Source organism: Cyanistes caeruleus, chromosome 2 (assembly GCF_971803275.1).
Source record: "Cyanistes caeruleus chromosome 2, bCyaCae1.hap1.1, whole genome shotgun sequence".
In the NCBI taxonomy this organism is placed as follows: Eukaryota; Metazoa; Chordata; class Aves; order Passeriformes; family Paridae; genus Cyanistes; species Cyanistes caeruleus.
The window spans coordinates 75,888,575-75,911,216 of NC_141702.1; the positions used below are offsets into that span (position 1 = coordinate 75,888,575).

General features: G+C 35.4%; 1 protein-coding gene across 17 annotated transcripts in view; it reads right to left on the minus strand.

The window, feature by feature from the left end:
- QKI (QKI, KH domain containing RNA binding) overlaps nucleotides 1-22,642 on the minus strand; it is a 146,264-nt gene that overhangs the window by 98,660 nt on the left and 24,962 nt on the right. For all 17 annotated transcript variants that reach the window (XR_015283476.1, XR_015283474.1, XR_002863292.2 and 14 more), the window contains exon 2: nucleotides 10,627-10,769. Coding sequence is in view for 13 of the 17 variants with exons in the window: in XM_086877970.1 (XP_086734096.1) it covers nucleotides 10,627-10,769 (143 nt within the window). In the remaining 4 variants the exon portion in view is untranslated. The remainder of the gene's footprint in view (nucleotides 1-10,626; nucleotides 10,770-22,642) is intronic.

The following is a 22,642-nucleotide window of genomic DNA, read 5'->3' on the forward strand; positions in this document are numbered from 1 at the left end:
TCTCATTCATAGACTAGGAGCTCTATAGTAAAATGAACTGAATTTTATGAATTCTTAGGGGAAGGTGAATCAGAATTCTTACCTCATTTAAGACACATCAAATTCTGAAGTACTTATTTCTATCCTTAAATATATTGAAAATACTTGCAGTATTTCACACACAGAACTAAAAAACCTCACTTTCTAAATAAACATCATGCTCAGTCACAGCTTTGTACACAGTTTATCCTACTTCACATTCATTAGGGCTTTATTTACCAAACCAGGTCTAGAATTTCATGAAAATACTGTAACGTATCAGAGAAAGTAATTTTAAATTGTTTCATCAAAACAAAAGCAATTCCCCTTCCAAAATTTAGAACAAAACCCAGTGGAATTATCTAACTGGTATAATTTCTCATTCTACTACAGACTTTAAGTGATATACTTCAAATGTAAAATAAAGTAAGATTAGAAACTCTTAATGCCTATTTGCTGTTGCACAAATATTTCTTCTAAAAAAAAAAAAAAAAGAAATTTCTTTTCCAAAGAAAGAGATTTCTCAGTGTTGACCATAATGAAGTGAAAAATTAAAGTAGTATTTCTATTCACCTTCTGGAAACATTGTTACAAAAAGATTTCTCTATATATTTACAGCTGCCATAATAGGCAAACTTGCACATTTCAAACCTAAATCTGCAGAACAGGTCAGAAACACAGAAGACAGTCTAAGTATAGCACTCAGTATTTCCTGTAGTTTTTTACAGTCTAATCTGCCTTGTTTGCTCTAAATGACTTCTGTTAAAACCTCTCAGCAAACCTTAAGTCTATGTTCTAACTGTAAGAAGGGAATACATAAAAAGACAAATGAGTGAAAACTGAAAAGCACCTGAAACACCTTAAAAAGCCCACCTTGTTGTGAGCATTTAAGGGTACAAGCCCCACAACATAAGCACTACAGAGTTACGTGCTTCAGCCAGCATCAAGCACTAAGAGCAGCAGTATTACAGCCCAGTAATACAGGAATAGTAGCACCTTTAGATATCAAATCATACTGAATCTATTATCCTGAATATCTACAATTACAACACTACTGAAAGAGCAGCTTAACAATTGCTACAGTCAGGTTTCATTTCTACTAACTTTTGCCTTTTACTCTGGGATTTGAAAGTAAGGAGATGGGCACTACCACTTCTTACAGCTCTGTGATAACCAACATCACTGCAGACACTGCAACAGAAGAAGAACTACCTCTTACTTATCACGGGAGAAACAGCAGAAGAAACTTATAACATGAGGCTTTGAAATGTACTTCAGGTTTACGTGTCAGCCTACCTGTCTGTAGTGACTTGAGATTTAGAGATATATATATTCCAGCCCTATCTATGTTACAAAACCAGAGTTTCAGGTCTCTCTTGTTTTAGCTTGTCCGTCAGCTGACTCACAGAAAAAAGTGGAGTCCTTCAAAAAGACTCAAAGGCCACTGTTTACAACTTCTCAAGTCTTAAGGGCAACATTTGCACTTGCAGAAGTAAAAGAGATATGCAAAATATTATTGTGGCTAGAATAATTTGAAAGAATCTAATGACATTGAAGCCCAAGATGCACTATTTGAGTATTTGTGTTGAAAGACATCAACTTTCCTCTATTTTTAATGCAAGTGATACTAACTTTTTAAAAAATGGTGATCAAATTAACAAGTTCAAATTATAAAACTCAAACAATTAGGTTAAATATTAAGACCCAGACAATTAAGATGTTGATTTGAATAATATATTCATTATCATTGGTACTTAAATACATCAGCAATATAACAATGGGTCATTTCCAGATGGAACAGCAGTACCGAGATACGTATTTAATGCACCATTCACATCTTTAGACCATCTGTACTTCACAGAGAAAAAAAATAATCTGCAAACTGCTGCATATTTAAGACAACTTTAAATCACAATTTAATTAATAATCTTCCCCAAACAAGCAGTCCCTGTACCACTGAACACAGGGCAGAGCCCTCAGCATCCTCTGACACCAGAGATCACAATGTCTGCAACTAGAACAAACTCGAATTTTTTGGTCAGTATGCTCTGAGTGTTTATAAACCACACAGCTGAGAGAGACTGATCAGGCTTACATCAGTACTCTAAAGAGACAGAAACCTTCTGAAAAAGCATTAATCAACCTCAGCAACTGAAGTGTTGGGTGGATGAATGTACACGATTAAGACAGGTGCATGAGCCTTCCTGAAGAGGGGAAATGCTATACTATAAAATAAGAGACAACAGAGTGCAAATAAAGAGTAAAAAGTAACTGGCTGCTCATCAAGCAAAATTATTTTTCTTAAAGTACTAAATGCATTGGAAAGAAGAATTCACTCAAAGTAGTGCAGCAAATTTCAAAAGGAATCAGCGTCTTCACTACTACACACACTGCTCTTAAAGAGAAAAGAAACATAAAAGCTCAGAACTAAGAATTAATATTATGCCAAAGTGACTGAAATTAAACAACAGGGTCCAACTAGTTTACCTACTAGCATTAAAATATAGCAGAGACTAATTTCGTAGATCCATACTACAATTGATGAAATTATCTATTAGCTACAGAAACCTAAAATCTCCTATGCAGAGATACCTATTGACACAGCTTTTGTGCTATTTAAATCCAACATTCCAAACCAAGACACATAAACGACAGTTCTCAAGTAATGAAACAAAAAATGAAAAATGGAAAGAAATGCCTAAAAGTAAAGTTTATTCCCAAAGGTGGATTTGTGTACAATCTTCCTCTCAAGGAAACTTAGACTTAAGAGAACCAAGTGACCAACACCAATGAGACACGTACAAGGAGCAAAATAATCTGTTCTTTTGAAATATGGAAAAAATTCAGATCCCAAATGAATGCTATGCATTACACTGAAAACTTTTCCTTGACAAGTGATGTACATTTTAAAATGTGTTAGTAACTTCAAAAATAGCATAATCTCAAAACAGCTCACCTGTTTTAAAAAACTCAATTATGTTGCTAAAAGGCAACTTTTTCTTTTTTTCTTTTTTTTTTTTTTTAAATTAATATATACCTCTAAGGTTTGTGGGCAGACTTACTCTAGTAACAAACAATAGACCTTCTACCACTGAGGGCATGTAAATTGATTTTTACCTAAGCATATGATTTAGAAGAGATACAAAAAAAGCTGATATTCTGACTGGAACTCAAAACTACATTAAATAGCAGTTCTAGATGGGTCTTGGTGCCATTTTATCCTGGCAAAACACAGAGCAAGTGCAATTACCTAAGACTCGCATTTCACTGATCTACCCCTATGAAGTTACCAAACTCCTGCTGTTCTCTGACTGGAAAGCATCGAATTACTTTTGCAAGAGCAGCTCCATAAAAAATATGACTATACAAACAGTAGTACCTAAACTACAGAGCTACTAAAAAGGAAGAAAAATCTAATATATGTGACAAAAGCTGACTGACCACTGCAGAGGGAGAGGCTGAAGACATGGTATTATAACTACCAGGTTAAGTTTCTGTGAAAAGTACTACAGTTTAGTGCTATAGTTCTCCTTTTGTCAACTAATCAGTGGGGGAAAAAAAACATAATCCTAAATAAAGGGTTTTTCTCTCTGTATTTCCTCCTTGCTTAAAACACTGTGCTTTTCAAATCCCATATCCTTCAGGAGTCTGTTTCCACTCTCTAAAGCAAAAGGAAGATCTGTTCCTGATTTTGAGTAATAAAGTAAAACTATTAAGGATTCTGATGTCTAAACAGTGATTTGCAAATTCACCTATGTGTTTTAAATGTAAGTTCTAGCTTACTGTTAAGTATTGTCTCAGCATTTACACAATGTGTTTCCATGTTTACTGCAGACCCCAATCCTAGTTAAAGTACAAGACATTAATTCACAAAAAACCACCAACAAGCTCAGCAGGTGTACCCAAGCATACCTGACCTCACAAAAGCAAGTAAAAATATCATGCTGAAGCAGTTCCTCATCTCTGTATAAAACCCTTCTCTCCTAAAATAAACATTACAAAGAAGAGACTGAAAAAAAAAACCAGTGTAAAACAAAATCAGTATGCCACAAATCTCTGCTGCACAGCTGACCTTTCATTACTTGTATTTGCACCCAGCTCTACAAGACTTAAGTCTTGCAAGAGCTACTACACAAAGTTCTGAGGAAAAACAGTTCAGCAAGAGCAAGCACAAGCTGACACCAGAGTTGTAGTACATAATGAACTGAAACCATGCACCCAAATATTTCTGTAAGGAAATAAAGAAAGAAACATATGCACATAAAGTGCGGAATTCAAAATGGGAAAGTGTTCTAAGAAGCAGGTCTGATCAGATTGCCCACTGAAAGCCTGACTCTGCATAGAAAATGAGATGAGCCATAATGAAAGGCACTACAGGAGCAAAACCAATCAAAAAACCAATGTGTGAGGTGCCCCCGCCTGGAGAGGTGAAGATTTAGTTTCAGATAAGCATTGTTAAAGGGAGAGGTGTGGGCAAGAGGGAATTCCACCCTTTGCCTCAAGGGATGGGTCCTGTGTGCCTGGGAAGAGTTGCCCCATCCCAGACCCCTGGTGGGGCAGCAGCCCAGGGTGTTCCAATTGGGTTTGAGCCCCTGGGGTTTTTCCCTTGCTCTGTTCCTAGTGGTCCCTGACCCTGAACTCCACCCTGGTTCTGTCTCTCTAAACCCATCACCCTGCCTCTGCTGGGGCTCTCTGTCTCTGTGTTTGTTCCTGTGTTGACTAAATGGTTTCATGAACAGAATCCCACCTCGTTGGTGTTCCATGCCTGTTCCTGGTAACTGTAGCCTCCCTGGAAATGATCCTGCAGCCCTGGAACGCAACAATGATGGATGTTGACTGCTTGACCTATTTCAAAAAACTTTTCCTTCCTTTCCAACCTCAAATTTTGTAATTCCCACAGTTAAACATTTTTCAGAAATTAATGTATTAGAATAATTTTAGTTGTTTCATCTAAAGAAAAGTAACAGGTATCTCCAAACTGACTATTTAGACTAATTTTCTAGACTACAATTCTTCTTTAGCGCTTATAAATGTATTATAGAGTGCAGTCCTCTTAATACATGGTGAAGAGAGGCAACCAAGTGTCTAGCACTGGCTGTTGATGTCAGATTCAGGGATTCCTACCCTTACAAGCTGGACTTGTATACTGATTAAAGAATAAAAAAATTCCACTGCTTGCTGCATGAAGTGTCATATACATGCTGGACATGGCATGTAAACATGCATACAAAACATGCCTATAAAACTACGCGCTTAATATTATGATGCTAATTTGAAGAAGTTACTAATCAAGTACCAAGCATCAACATAAAAACATGATGTCCTAACAAATATGCTTAACTTTCCTAGTACTACCAGATGCAACTCATTTCTCCTTCCAGATTTCCAAATTTACTTTGAAAATATGAAGGGGAACATTGCCAAAGCAAATGCAACTAACTAAGCTCTTACTTTACTTGTCTTATTTCCATCCTACCTTCCTTTTCTTTTTATTTACACACACAAAGACCACAGGATCTGCAAAGAGCAAAATTAGTAAGAATAAAATTGGAATAACATCATTAACAGATAAATGACACGGTAATCACCTAACTTAATTGCACTAAATTCTTGAAGAGTTTAAAAGAGAAAAAATAATTGAGACATGGACCAAGTTAATTGGTAATGCTGAGATGATGCTCAGCCTGCAAGATTACTGTAAGGGACTAAAGGACAGGATTTTAAATACCAGTGTATTCTAGACTGTCTTTCATCCTTTTGCTTCCAAGTACAACATGGTCTGGAGGTTTTATCAACTTATTTATAAAATTATGACAAAGTCTGCCACACTGCACCAAAAAAAACCCCCAAACCAAAACACTCACCCCAAAAAAAAACCAAACCAAAAAAAAACCCACCCACAAACCTAACACAACTCCCAAATCTCCCAAACCAGTTACTGAGTGTTTAGCACAGTTCAAAAACTAAAAAAAAAAAACAAAAAAAACTAAAAAAAAAAAAATCAAAAGGTGATTTAGCTGGTCAGTAATAGAAGAATATCTAATAAAAGATTAGATATGAAGGGTAAAAAAAATCTTCATACAGATATTAGGACAAGTCTCCATTTTAACAGCACCTAAACAAAGGGGCCCTTTCTCAATCCATTCCCTTACCATGTGCAACCAAAGCACATAAAGCCTCTCATGAATATATATAGAGTTCAAAATAAAAATTAAATTTTTTGCTCCCATTACTTCTACTACAATGTTTTTCTAATGACCCCACTAAGACTGAAAATTAGTAATCAAACTACTTTAGTTATTTCATATACATTTGTACTTCCATCAGTAGCTGACCATTTTCCAAATCTTCCTGCAGCCCTGCCATCATTCTCTATCCCAAGTTTATGTACAGAGACCAGTTATGTTCTCTCTTTCCTTCAAACTGCAAAGGTAAACAAGGCTAAGTCTTTTAGTCTCCTACCCTGTTTACCACTAGGGAATGAAAAGCTTAAGTAAAAGAATCAGAACAATAAAAAGAAGATGTTATCATTTTCCTAATCCATATTAGGGATGCTATTAAACTCTGATATTACAAATTGAAAAAGGATTTAAACACTTTGTAAGTAAGTTCCCCATAGTAAAACGAGTCCCTGTGTTCATCATTGTGTTGTACTAATTAAACAGTTTTAACTAAAATGGTCAGAAAGTACGCACAAGCTGTTTATCACTGCTGGCCTTTGAGCTTCAGTATACTCAAAGGACATGCTACTTTAGATGCGATAATTACTGAGTTCTTACATTTTTACTGAAGAGGCACAGAAGAGTTCCAACAGAGAATTTCACATTAATCAGAGATAACAGGCTACTTATTAATAATAAAGCCATTATTATAATAGAAGAAACATTTATTCAGTTCAACATTTATAGGTACTAATTCCAAAAACTGTTTAAATTGATATCAGGCAGAAAGTTTAGTCTCAGCTCTTTAGGGAAATTCAAGAAAATTAATCATTTATCTGAAGCATAAGAAATGCTAAAGACTATTAACTATTCACTCACAAACAACAGCCTATCCTCCATTCTTCTGCTTCTTAAGAGGAGATCAACAATTTTTTCTGACATCTTTCCTTCTTTCTTTTAAAAATTCAGATGCAAGTTATTTCACCATGAATTGGAAATGCCTTCAAAACATATAGACAAATGTAAAGACTTATATGAGCGTATAAATATTACACTGTAGAGAACTCACTTTTAACTTAAGGGCCAAATACGGACAATTAACAGAATTTCATTTCTTGGCTGCCTTTCGCACAAGTTCTCTCTCAAGTTTCAGGCGCATATACACACGGCTCAGAAAAGTTAAATATCTCAAATCTCAGTTTTAATACTAAAATTTCTATGAAGATTAAACACCTTTTCAAGGGTGCTAGAAGAAAAACAATACAAATAGACCCAATTGCAAAACAGTAACTTACTATGAAAAAAAAGTGCCACAAAGGAGACCGTCCCAAAGTTAACACAATTTATCAGCCTGTGACTACATAATGGAAAAATTCTCCTCATTAATACAACACACCAAAGAAAATTAATTCTTCCGTAGCAAGATTTTTGCATATATTCCACTTGCTAGTACAGAAGTAGAAATTCAGACTCTGCACAGTCAGCATTTAAAAACTACAGGCTGTTTCGGTCAATTAATTTTTTGGCAAGCTAAACCTTACATCAACTAGGGCCTTCAAATAAATATTAGATTAAAAATACGCAATATGTACGAGTATTAGAAAAACAAATTAGAAGCCTTCAGGGGATTTTATATATTTATTTTAGCCTTTAACTTTATATACTCTACTTTCTGTGGCTAACCAAAGGATAGTAAAACAGCAATATCAAAGTGATGCAGCCTATGAAAATTTACTGTTTCATCTTTTGTGTATGTTTATATATACACCTATATAAAGGATGTTTGTTTAAACTTATGGTAAACCACTATTTTTATGCCTCACAAGTAACTGAGGATTCTGTGCACAAAATAGCACTGTAATACTATCCAGTATTACTACAGTCAACTAACCAATATGCTCAAAATTCTAAGTCAAAAATATTTACCAAAACAAAAGTTTATTAAAACACACTAACATTTTACTGATTATTTTTTCATTTCTAAAAATATTATTAAGTATAATTCAGAAAGCCAGTTTCTGGTCACTCTTCTCTGAGCAACTTCAGGTTTATCCAACTTTATATCTTCGTAATAATGTATACAAGACTGTCAGTTGGAAGAAAATTATGGCAACAGAAAGAATCAACTAGATTTATCTGGGAAACTCACTCTCATAGTCTATACAGCATGTCTCTCCTAAATCTAGGAACAACTAAATTAATTGCTGAATATGAATAAGAAATTTCATATACCGTTGTGAAAATTCTCACAGGTAACAATTTCTATCCTTACACACAAATTTACCTTTAGAGGTGAAATTAATAATTACAAGTATTACCTTTAAGTATTATTTGTATACAAGTATTACTTTTTTTTTTTAACAGGTTGGAATCATTGTGCTCCAGACCTTTTGAATACTGTGTTAGCCTGAATTCAAAGCAGGTTACTTAATTTCTAACTTGCAGAAAGATTTTAGAAATGGCCCACATACCAAATCACAGCTTTTTATTTGTATGTAGTGGTATATTCTAGTTGATTAACCAGTTATTGAGGTTGTTCTGCTCCCATTCCAAGCAGCAATGAACACTAAGACACCGGGCTTGGCTCCCCAGTGAAGCTTGAACTGCCAGGTCCCACCAGAGCAGCAAAAGCATCACATTTTCTAGTACACACTTCACATCATCTCACAAGAACCAACAGCCTTTTTATTCTGGGTCACATGTATACAAATCACAAGCTTCTCCAACTTCTGAATGCCTAAGAGTTTATTAAAATAAATTAGTGACCACTTCAAGGCAGTTCTTCTCAAAGCAAAGAGCTAGCAGTAGCTAGTGAAATCATTACTTTGTCAGTAACTAGAGACAAACTCCTGTTTATTTACATTATATCTGATAACTAACTGGCAGTGAAGAGCTAACCTACTAAAACACTGATTTCTAGAATGGCAGCTTAATAGTAAAGGGAAATCCAAGACCTTTTTTCTTACTCATAATCCTTACACAGCAAGCATCGAGTTCTGTGAAAACTACAACAAAATAACTAAGGGAACTCTTCACAAAGAATACATTGTCAAGTTATGAAACAGATTTCAGTAACTAAGAAATGTTTTTAAAAGCCATTAAGCAATATAAGTCCAAGATTTATGGAGGTATTAAGTCCAGAGCTACTTCCATGGTTTTGTGTAACAATTGCGTTGGAAAATTCCTCTTAAAAACCTGTCATTCTGAGAAGTTTCAAAAGAATTACTGTTTTTGGTGTAGGGACACGTATGCATGTACACAAATGTACACAGACACATATATGTTTAATGTGGAAGAAAAATGCAATACAAGGGAAAAGAGATGTGTTGCACTTAGTGCCAGTGCAAATTCCTTGAACACTTTTCCCAGTAGACATATTTTAACCCCAAAGTAAAAAACCTGAAAAGCTGGAATGGGAGAGAAGGCATTTGTCTAAGTATTCTGTTCTGAAAATAAGGACTTGCACTCAATTTTCTTAATGGAGCATGGCACAGAGAGGTTTACTTAGAGGCCTGTATGTTCTAAGCAGCACTGAAATAATAAAACCTCATTTGGAGAGCTTAATTAAATTAAGCATACAAAGAAAAGCCACAGAAATACACAAGTGTTACTTCCATTTTTGCTGTTCTGTACTTTCTTTCACTTTTTATCACTTTAATGTACAAATCCCTTAATTGCACCCTGCACTCCTCTACTGAAACAGAACCTGCAAATTCTGTTAGGGAGGAGTAACACGGTTTCTTATTTTGTCACTGATCAATGAAAGCGGTTGGGGTAGTCAGGGTAGATTTTGAAAGGACTGTTTTTCCTAGGTAGTTTTTAGAAACGCTTCAGACCAGATGAATTCAAAACAGTTCTAATTAAATGAAACCATTCTCCCTCAGAAGGTAAGTGTACAGTGAACACCCCATGGAGACCACAATATTGACAGGCAAGCAAAGAGTTTTGCTTAAGCAGGGTGGGGAAAGAGGAGAGGACAGGACAACCAACCCTGAGATAAAGACACTTCTATAAGCAACAGAACTGGTTACACAGGTGTGGGACAAACAGTAATTGAGACTAAGTTCAGTCTCCAAAATGTCTCTGAAGGGCTCCTAAGCATTCTGCAGCTGACTTTTAGAGACACACCAAGAGGAAAAAAAAACACTATCCCAAGAACTACTTTCCTCCTCAAATTCACTTCACAAGTGTCTCAGGACGGACAATACCAAATGAACAAGATAATTAGGATCTTACATCTATGGTTTAGCAATCCATACTAGTTTGGCATTTAACACAACCTTCTTCCACTCACACTCACTGCAAATCAAGCTAAGTGGAACATACACCGATTCCCTAGTATCCAAAGCAACTCATCATGATCCAAGGGTAGCATCACATGAAATTTATATTTAAAGACGATCACAAAGATCAAAACATAATTTAGGGACTAAAAAGATATACTTACATCTGGATATTCTTTTACAGGCACATATAGTTTCTCTTGTAACTGTACAATAGGTCCCACAGCATCTGGTAATTCTGCACTTCTCTTCTCCGTACTACCATTTAATGTGTCGTTATACATGTCTTTCCGTACTCTGCTAATTTCTGTGGGGGGAAAAACGTATATTAGGCATTAAATACAGTAACAGATTACAATCTAACATGTCAATTTTCTCTTTCTATTATTTCCCAAATCTTAATGCCATTTTCTTCCTCTTCTCATGAACATCATAGCAGCTGAAAGATCTACTCTGGTTTTGTTTATTTTTCTTCTGTTTTGTTTGGGGGTTTTCAGTGTGTTTTGTTTTGTTGGTTTTTTTTTACATTGCAGCACCCATCCTTAAATGTCTCTCATGTCTGTAAATTTGCTACCTACTCATCCTGTTTATGGAATTCAGCTATTGAAGCAAAAATTATGTGCACCTCCTCAGAACACTTACAAGATTGCTCACTTCATTTTAAAGGTGTATAGAACAGTTCTTTCATGTTTTTCTAAATAATAAAGCAGCTAGAAAGAAAAAAAAAATTAGAAATCTGTACCTAACAATAAAAAATAGAAATAAACCTAATAAAAAATAGAAAAATGCATCTATACAGTACTTTTGCTAGTTATGGGATTAACTACAGCACTGGGAAATTAAATGGAGCATCTTTCAGCAATGGGAAATAGGACAACTTAATAGCACAGTTCATGAGCACATGGTATGACAACAAACCGGTAGATATTGTTCTACTTACTACCCCCAAAGAGATAATGAACAAAAACAAAGTGCAGTGTGGTATCAGAGACCTGGGCAAGCTCTCTCTGTGCACCCAGAAGCCCTACTACTTCAAATCAAAGTAATGAAAAGCCCCTCAACAACACCAGGGAATGTCAAGGGTGAACTTAAAAGTACTGTTTCTACCATTTACACCTGTGTTACTCCCACCTTGCAGTATTTACTTGGAAGATGTAGTTTAGAAGTGATAAACAAGGTAGTTAAAAATGGGTAATTTGATTCAAATCTACATTAGCATCACTAAGCTGTAAGAGTCTGAGAATGAACACAAAGCTTTCTTTTGTTTAACCAAAAAAGACATTTAACAAGAAGTTACATTTTACATCTAAATCTGTTAAACATGATGTTTAAATTGCTACTATAAGAATCAGAAATTCCACATTTCAAAATTTATGGAGTCCAAAATAGTGTAAAAATGTTATCAATGAGATTATTTCAATATCACTGAAGAATTACTTAAAATGAATGTATTAACTAAGTTTCAAACCAAAAACTAACATAGCAACAGACTGTTCCCAAAGCATTAAAGACTTACAATAGCATGGGCTGTAACAAAGCCAGTTATCAGTAATTCCAGTCTTTTACATAGAATTGCAACAACTGCTTTCAAAACCTTCAGAATTAAACATGACACTGAAAACAGAAATCTTATGCTTTCATCTAAATACAGGAAGCCACAGAAAGAAGTCATCACTTGAAACTCTAGCAGGAGACAAGAGATTAATGTAACCTCTGTTTCATAATCAGTTTCTTCTCTGGCAAATGATTAATAGCTGAGATTCCACCACCTGAAAAGCTGTGGGGTGGGGGAAAGCATCAGGAAGGAGACCTCTCTGAAACACATATTCAGGAACAAGTTGTTTCACTGCTGGAAACTGACACAGTCATGTGTACTGTATCATGATTTAGTACAAAACACCTGTTTGTAATGGGGAACACAAATTTTGTCACCATATAATCACAGCTGAAGGAAAAAATACTCATCTCCTTCTACACACAATTTTGGCAATGAGCACAAATTCCTCGGAACTACAAGCAGTATTTATACTGGCTCCAGTATATGAAGAAATTCTTTAGCACATCTCTTTGAACAAATACTATCTTTTGGCACACTTCTTTCCTTTTCATTCTCTTCAGATTTTCCATTAATATACACTACACCGAGACAAGCTAGACAGTATGCAGAAGTATTGAAGCCTAAGCAGCAACACAGTCATTTTTATTTATAGCTGGCAGCTACTGAGTAGCCACACCTAAATTCTCCTTTTAAAATCTATCTTTCATGCAGAATATAATCACTAACATTGGATATCATAGTCTTCACAGAAGAAAACAAACACTTATTTGAATCTTTTCTTTGCAAATAATCCTATGCCTCATTCATGACAGTTGGAAACCAAACATTCAGAACACACAAAGACAGTATGAGAGCTTCTTCAGGACTACCCCTCAATTTGAGCTTGTGTGAAACCTAAGCTATCTATCGCACCTCAAACTTTAAAGAGAATGAAGACATCTACCAACTCAGTGAGTAGAAAACTTCGCTATGGGACCAGACACGTGAACTCTAGTTTTCTTTGCATGTGTAAGTTTGTATTTTCTCTCTCTACATTCAAGCCAGCAGCAATGGCTAACAAGCATCAGTACAGGGACAGACAGCTACAGCAATCAGCAGAATCACTTCCTCCTCAAGTGCCACCATTTCTTCTGCCTCTTGGCATTTTACCCTCTCTCTTGTCAAAGAGACTTTCTCCAAGACCTCAGAAGAAACATTCAGAAGCAACAGATGAAATAACAGACTTGTATTCCCTGCTTTTTTAGCTGCTGTTCCAGTCTCCAAACTCCACTTCAACATATTATCTGTGATACTCTCTTTCCACTTTTCTTGACAGAACTCAAAGACTACAGCTTAAATTACAAAATTATTAGATCAAGTCTCTATTTCACCCATTGTCTCTCACTCCTAACTGTAGTTAGATGGAGTACAACCATCCTAAGGTATTAGTGCAGCCAATCACAAGCATTCTCTCAAATGCACAATCATGAAGTTATCTGCTTGATATGCCTCCTAGGTTTTTTCAGATTCTGCTGAATCCTCCTACACATCTGCAAGATTACTTTTTTTATTTTATGACTAATAACCCTTTCCTGACATACCTGCCTCTTGCTTAATCTCACCTCTGGTGCCTCAACAAGACTCCATACGAAGTATTGAATTTTGATGGCAACACCTTTTCTTTTATGGTCTTCTCCATCACACCCAATTCAAGACCCTAGCCGATTGAGTATCTTGCAGCTTTGCCACTCACTTAAGGCAGTTACATGTATCAACAGAATTACGTGGTACTGTATTTTCAGCACCTCCCTCAAGTTTACCAGGAGTTAATAAGGTCTCAGAAAGCATCACCTACAGCATGTAAGAGAAAAGTTCTGCTCTCTCAAGCCCTAGTACCATTTTTTTTCTGTTCTGAAATACATTAAAATACCTAAAAATCTGAGGAGTGGTGCTCAAGTAGGAAAGTCAAATCCTCCAAGCACACCTTTTTATTTCTTAGGATTGAATTCACATATCTTAAAAAAAAAAAAAAAAGTCAAGTAAACAGTCTTCTATTTAGATTTATTTCACATTTCTTACTCACTACCAAGTAGGTCTTCCCTTGCCTAAAAGCTTATTTGATAAGTCTCTCATGAAATCACACTTTTCAAGTTCATTTGTAAAGCTTTAGCTCCTTCTCATTTACAGTTTGTTACAGATTCTTCCCTCTCACAGAAAGTCAACTGATTCAAAAATAAGGAAAGCTTATTTTCAAAGTGAACATCTAAGTACAATTCTAAGTACTTTACCTCTACCTTAATGCTGCAGTGGTAATTATGTTGTATAACACTCTAGGGATTTAAAAGAGTGTTAGTAAGTAGAGATACTTAATTATAATAGTAGATATGACTGGAAAAAAAAAAAATAAGAAAAGCATACAGCAGCTTCCCCGTATCTCTAAAACCTGTGAGTTCTGCTAGTGCATTAATAGGTTTCTGAAAGGATATAAGTACCTATCTCTACTGTAGGTAAAAGCAGAAACTCATAAATAATTTTAAAATCTACAATATTCACCTTTAACAATACCCTGGTATATACCATTCTAAGTAGTAAGTTTAGAAGTAAATGACAAATGTATCTTGCTTATAGCAGGGTAGTGGAAAAATAAATTCAAAAGAAAAGACAAACTGGTTTCAATATCTTTATCTTGTTCCACCGTAATACGGCATGACCTAGTTAGCCATGACATGCATTCTGGTCCAGGGGACATTTTTCTTCCTCTGTCCCTAAAACTATACAAGTAACAATCTTTTGTTTCCTTTATCTACAAAGCATATTTTTCAATCTAATCCCTTTCTAAGGTACGTTTTGAAGCAGGATATACTCTTTATACTGCTTACATCTGTCTACAGATAGGTACTGGTTTGATTTCTTCATTAAAGTCTTCTTCCCCCTTGAACACACAAAGAACAACGTTCATGTGAGTGTTTGTCATCACATTAAACACCATCAAGAAGTTATTAATTTTGAGTTGTCAATTATTCCTTCAGAAGAAGTAAGATTCTGCATATGTGTTTAAGACTTCTGGGTTGCAGTGTAAAATGGGTTTACATAAACTATTCTGCAAGAATATTCAAAGTAGGAAATCACTGAAAAAAGATTCAAATCCTTCCTGTCACACCACTTTGCAAACCACTTTCATCACCAGTGGCCACATCTTTACTATTTCTCACAACAAAAGCTTCCTCTAAATTATGAAGTTTTATCTTTTGGAAGGGCAGCAGACTTACTGTTTTTAAATTGATCATTCCTCACCGTTGTTTAAACTAGAACTAAGAATTTGAAGAACTGAAACAAATCTTCTGATACTCCAATTTAGCTACATCCTTTTAAACAGTTAAACTGATGCAACTTTCAGCTCATATTGCTTTCCTAAGACAATGTTAAGTCATCAATGAACACAGAATTCCTGTTTTGAAACTAACAGAAGAGCACCTTAACTTCATCCATTGTTTTTCAATACACAGCAAGTGGGGGTGGAACAAGCCAGTAGTCAAAATCATCAAGAGACACAGAATTCATCAAAACACTAATCATCTTCTAACACCAGCAGGCATGCTTCCTTAACCAAGTGGAGCACCAGGCTTTCCAAGATTCTCAAGAACAAGCTGCTTTCCATATGAAAAAATAGTTAAGTTAGGAGCAAATGTTTTAAGTTAAACGTTTAAGAGTTACGGTAAGAAAAATTGTTATGTTCATATAGCTCAAAATCTACATGGTACTTGGATCTCATTGATGTATAGAACATCAGTTTCAGTTTTCTACTTTCTCAGAGAAATCAAGTTATCCCCCAAATACGAATGACACCAGATTTTTTACAGGCAGCATAATTTTATGTATTTTGACAGGCAAAAGTAATTCTTCTAATTTTTTTCTTACAGACTATGACACTAAACTGAAGCATGAATAACACCTTCAGCATTTCTACAATAGCTTTTTGCAAAAAGTGAAAAATTCTAACAACTATCAGAGACCACTTCAGCGAGTCCACTCAAAGGCATGTGATTAGCATGCATTGCACTGAGGGGGCAAGTGAGGAACTAACTGAATCAAGTACCTTCTCATTCTTCACTACTATGCAGAGCAATTTTTTTAAATGCAACAAAATGTGTGCAATAAGTTAATATTTTTACAAAGGGTTTTTGTTGCACACAACTGCTGCTAGATCAGCACTTTAGGCATTTTAGAGTTACTTTTAAGCAACAAAAAAATTTTTTCTAATTCTTTTGCAATCAGGTAAGTCCCTAAACTAGAAAAAAAACACACTAATAATAACACTTACAGGCACTAACATAACAGACATAAAATTACCACTTTGTAGGATCCAAATACACTGAATAGAGGTCCATGATTTATACAGGCAGGCAACCAATTCCATGTGCCATTAAAGCATTACCCATTAATTAGACAACTGCAACTAGATACCAGTTAGTTTCATATAATACAACAGTGTGCCAATCAGCATCAAATAATATTGCAAAAAATATGGAAAATACAATAATGGAGAGAAAAAAGCACAAAAAGTAGGAAACTGTTATATTCTGCTCTTACTTATAATCTCTGAAGACCAGTGAATTATAATCTCTCTTGAACGGGTTCTGAAGACTAACACAGAGCATGTACTTAAACTACAACATGAATAGCGTGCCAGGCTCATCACCTTCACAAAAATAATTTTGTTGACACAGCATGTACCAAATTTAAATACAACTTTTCTTATAAAAGAATTAAAAGAAAATCCAAAGTGGCATCACACCATTAATGCACTAGATCAATAGACAGCCTCTCAGAAGAAATGAAGAAGTATGTGGAAGTACTCAACAACACCACTGAGAAAATGGCACACAAGTCATTCAGGAGTATCACCAAAAAAAAAAAAAAAAAAAAGTGTTTGCATTTCAAATTTCAGTTCATCTTCTAATGCTTTGGAAGAACTACAGGTTCTTCTCTTTTGCTCCTCGGAGCCCAATCTAGCAGTTACACTTCTGATGATTAAACTGTCAGTCCAATGATAAGTGGGCAGCACTTTCAGCAATTTGTCAGCACTCTTGGTGTCAAAATTCAGTCATTTCTTTTTGCAAGAAGAGCCTGCAAACTCCTTCTTTTTCGGGCAGTTGTAAGGTTTGTATCAAACTGACTTCAAAACCAAATAGAGCATACTCATCTGTTCGCTTTGTATAAATGTCAACAGAAAGCATTAACGTGCTTTATTATTGGTGGAACATTGCAACTCGTGTGTTTTCTAATCTAGCAGCTTTAGTATGCTTACTTGGCAAAGAAATAGCTGGTTTTATTCATCACAATTTTATCAGTCTTCACTGTTAACACCAGTGCTGTTTGCTACTACTGCTGATGCAGCAGAAATAGCAATGCTAGCAAAAAACCAAGTAATTTTTAATATTGTGCCACATGGACTTGTACCCCGCATGCATCATCAGTACACGACTTAAAATGCTGGCAAGCATTTACACTTCCCACCCCGATATTAAAGCCATGAAATGCCTACGCATCAGGCAAACAAGATTCATAGTATCTGTCCTTCAGAAACCAACACAGAGTAAAAAAAAAACAAAAAAAACAAAAAAAAACCCAAAAAAACCAAAAACAACCCCAAAAAAAACCAAAAAAAACCCACCCAAAAAACCAAAAAACAACCTTAGTATCAAGCACAGCTGATAAACAGATAAAAACTGTGACACATTTGCATGTAGCAGCAATTTTGGTCTAAAGCAAGACACTGAACTCAGACACAATAAACTGGTAAATTTAAGTCATGCATTTGTTTCCACTTATTAAAATTTGCATATATGTTATTTGACATTATGATATGTCAGAAAGGTCAGGTCAGGTCTGAAAAAGTCCATCAATCCTGCATTACAGCTGCCAGTGGCAATCTGCACTTGTTTAAAAAAAATAATACAAAGAAGATTAAATAGTCTCTACATTCTTTTGGTAAGCTCCAAAAGCTGCATATTTGAGATGAAGTTCTTGTATTTGTCTCATCATACCCCAGCACTGTGCTCCAAAAACCTAAATATCTTGAACATAAAAATAAGTTTATATGTTCCCAAGAGGATACTTTAAAGAACTGCTCAGCAGTCTACTTGGCGTATTCAACTAACATAATACCACAACTGTCATACACTACCCATCCACACCCAAATGAGCAGGACTGGAAAATGGAAAGCTTCTTGAGGTGAGTAATTAGCTGATAAAGAGAAAGCAGTAACATGAAAGTCTGTCAGTACAGCACGACTGCTGAAGCAGATTCGGTGTCTCATATCTGCATCAGGCTTAACTACCACCCTCTCAAAAATCCACTCTACTTCCCTTCAGCAGCAAGTTGCCCCTAAATACTTACAGAATAACAGAACCAATTAGGTTGGAAAAGCCCTCTGAGATCCAGTCTAATCTGTGACCAAACACCAACATATCAACTAGACCACAGTACTAAATGCCTTGTCCAGTCTTTTCTTAAACTATGTCCTTTTGTCATGTCCCTGGTTGCCTGGGAGAAGAAGCCAAGCCCCACCTGGCTACACTCTGCTTTCAGGGAGCTGTAGAGTGAAAAGGCCTGCCTGAGCCTCCTTTTGTCCAGGCTAAACACCCCTAGCTCCTTCAGCTGATCCTCCTCTGGAGGACTTCTGCCCCAGACCCTTCACCAGCTCTGCTGCCCTCTGGACTCGCTTCAGCTCCTCAAGTTCTTCCTTAGTTACAAGTACCACAGCCAAATGTACATTAAGCTTCTAGAGCTATTCAAAGTTCTCGACTGTTTGTTTTACCTTCCACACTCAGCAGCATAATCCAAGTGTTTGTCAGGTAACCAAAAGTATAAACAACTTGAATATCTTAGACGTGGGAGAATCAGCAGTAATACCTGTGTGAACTCCTATTCACCAGAAAGATTAAATCAAGGAGCCATCCATTCTGTGAGATTTAAACAACAATGTTGTTTGGCACACTTTAAAAACATCAGATTGATATGGAAGTTCTGTCAGCTCAGACAGAACTTCCATGGTTTTAGTTCCTCAGGCGGGTATTTTCTTACAAAAAATACACTACCTCAGTTTACTGTCTTTTTTTTAAAATTGATCCTTGTGAGCAATGTAGATTGACTGGTCTGCAATGGACCTTTCTCTACCCGCACACAATTCCATTCTCCCTTCACACCATAATCAACTGCAGTCCACTTTGCACAGGTATCTTCTGCACACGAAATAAAGTGTATTTACATTCAACAGCTATGAAGTTATGTAATGGGAAGCTCTCCAGTAAAGCCAGAAGGCATTCTCTCAAAATGTATCCTGAGCACTTTGGAACAGAACAGCCTAACTAATATCAGAATCACCTGGATATCAGCATCAAATTCCCACACTATGCTATTCTGCCAATAAGAGCATGAAGTGCACAAAAGGGCTAGACACTATTTCACAGCCTTTAAATCAAAACAAACTAATTTAAACAAATTTGTGGCATATACACTTTTAAATAGTGAGTTTTGAAGCTTACTGTAAAATTAATACTTTAGAATTGCTTATTCTTAGGACTGAGAAGTAAAAACTACTTCAAAAAACCCACTTGAGAACTAAACAGCAGCATCGTTTTCTTTCCTGTATTTAAGGGTGCACCTTAAGACTCACTAATTTCAAAGAGCAACCTAGAGCACATGCAGAGTTATTTTCTCACTCTTTGGGAACCATCCAAACTGATCCTTCACAGTCAGTAATTACAAGAAAGCATTCCATTGGTTAATGTACTCTTCTTTTATATGAGAAGAGTGAGGGATTTTTTTTTTTTTTTACTTCCATGACCATTCAAAAGTAATTATCTATTCACTAACACAGTCATGTTATGTGAGCCTTCTCTCTCTTTTACTAATTGTTCTAATGCCAAAGTAAATTTCATACATTTTAACATACCAAGGCAATCTGAAGAAATACAAAACTTGTTCACTTATATAAAGTATTTCAGAAAATGTTGAGAAGTGAAGATGCATATCCTACTGTGTTCGGTCCATTTTTCACAGTCTTGTATTTCTGCATCACAAAACTGAATCTTCTACAGTTTAGGCACATAGTGATCACTTGTTACACTGAAAGCCACTAGATGTCTGGACCATACCCAGCCTGCTTCATGAGATCAAGGGAAGAAAAAAAATTAATCATTATTACCTGATCACTTGTGAAGCATTAATATTATGCATTCTTTATTAAAAGAATATATAAAAACTATATTGCTACTGAGACACTGATGAAAATACTTTATAATCATAAAAACTTGTATTTAGGCAATATAAGTTTTGTACCTGTGACATCTAAACAAACTGATCGCTGGTTATCAGCTGAAGAATTTACCTATTACTCTAAGAAACACCAAAATGTGAGGAAGCAAGCATACCTAGAGATAACTGACCTAGTTAATAAAGTGAACATTTCCAATTCTAACCTGCTGCATGTCAAAGCTATTCCAGTACTTGTAAGAAATATCTTTATGTATTTCTGAAGTACAATTTCATAAGAGGCCAACCTGACGGCTTTCATCACTTCAACTGGAACCTAATCCATCTGAATAGGACTGGCTAGTGCCTCTCATTCCAAATTTACTCTTTCTTAGCTGATCACATACAACAGTAACACAATCCCACTTTTATACACACTGCTCCCCATCACACAGCATTGTTGTAAATGCTGCCCTACCTAGTTCTTTCAGCATTTTATTCACAAGACTAAGAAAGTAACCATTTTTGGTTGACAAGTACCAGCATTGACAAGTTAGTCATACATAACATTAAATACATTAACTATTGCACTCCTCTGATATAAATTACATTTTGAAGATGAATTGTGCAGCTTTAAATTAAGTTTTAAGTATTGGAAGACTTCCCAGTCAGTACATAAACAAGATCTCTACTTAACCCCAATCTCTACTTAACCAAATACATAACCATTGCCATAGCTTAAGAAATTTGACAACACAGCTAACCAAACTACAATCCTAAATTAAGCATTACCCATCTGTGTTAGAAAATTATGCACATCCAATACATCTGAAAACTCTTGAGTTGGATGTAGAATGACCAAACATGTACTCATGCAGGAAAACACTCCAAAACTTAGTTCTACAGTAAACATTCCATCCAGACACGTAAGTCCTGTTTTTATTACTATGCCATGTTTCAATCACATTGAAGAACTTTTTAAAAACCGAATGAAAGTCTGTAAGACATATGACAAGTTTACCACAGACAGCACTAGACTAACACAATAATTATAAGAGCGCTGAAGAAACAGAACAACTGTTCCCATGGAATACTCTGCATAAAATTTAACTAAAGAAATTTATTTAAAACATGGCAGGGAAGTTGGAATTAGATGATCTTTAAGGTCCCTCCAACCAAAAAGCATTCTACAACTCTATGAAATGGGTAATGCTAGAAAAGCTTTTCAAGGTATAAGTTTAAAAAAAGTGACAAAAAGTGACAAAAGTAGAAGTGATTAAAAGGAGGTTGTCAAAACATGATTTAAAAAATCTATCAAGAACAATACATATGGTAATAGGAAAGGTTTTTACCTTACTGCAAATTGTAATTTATTACATAAACACAAACAGTGACAAAAATTTATATATGAGAAATATAACTAGTAAAAAATTTTAGTTATGTCAATAAATACTTTAAAAAGGTGTTGAAAGTAGTTTAAAAATACTTGTATTGAGTACATAGGTAGTACATACAGAAAAAAAGTACTTAAATATTGTCACTGAGTTCCACTATTACAACTATTAAACAACTTCAACATCACGTTGAAGTGATTAAGATAATCAGTCAGCTTTGAAAAGTTGACCATTTTTCATCAACGTAGAGGAAAAGAAACCAAAACAAAACAGAGTGCTTGAATTCACTGCAAATACCTACACCTCAATAATCTTCTAAAATATAAATATACCTATGTAATAATGGTCCTACGGGGAAGTGAAACCTGGCAACAATCAAACTAAACCTCACATGACTGAGACCTAAATTCAAGGTTAAAAAAACAGGCTGCTGGCAACTGTAATTTTCACTAAAGCGAAGTATTTTTTCAGACTTGAACATAAGTTAAAATGAAGTGACATATTAGTATACTAATCTAACTGTTATCCATCCTTTTGTGCTACACATTAGTTCAGCCATCTGACTCAACACATTACCAACCAGCAGGAAATCAGCAAGGCAACTAACGCTTTCAAAACATGCAGAGCCAGCAAAACCTTAGAGAATCAACTACAGCTACCACCATCACCCCTCTGACAAAGTGAGAAATAAGAGCATTCCTACTTACATTTCTTTTACTGCAGTGAAAGGTATTAACTGCTATTTGTCCTGTTTTATTTCTTTTTTTTCCACAGAGTGAATGGAATGTTGAACTTACAGTATGTTAAAAATTATTATGAGTATGTTAAAACCAACTTAGATCATCTTACCAAGTTTTGTTTCTGTCAAGAAAAAACAAAACTCTTCAAAAAAAAACAAACCTTTAAGAGTATTTTTATACGATAACAAAATCCCACTGTCTGTCAAAGGTCTAAGCAGAGTCACATTCTTTTTGCTCTTTTACATGACAAAG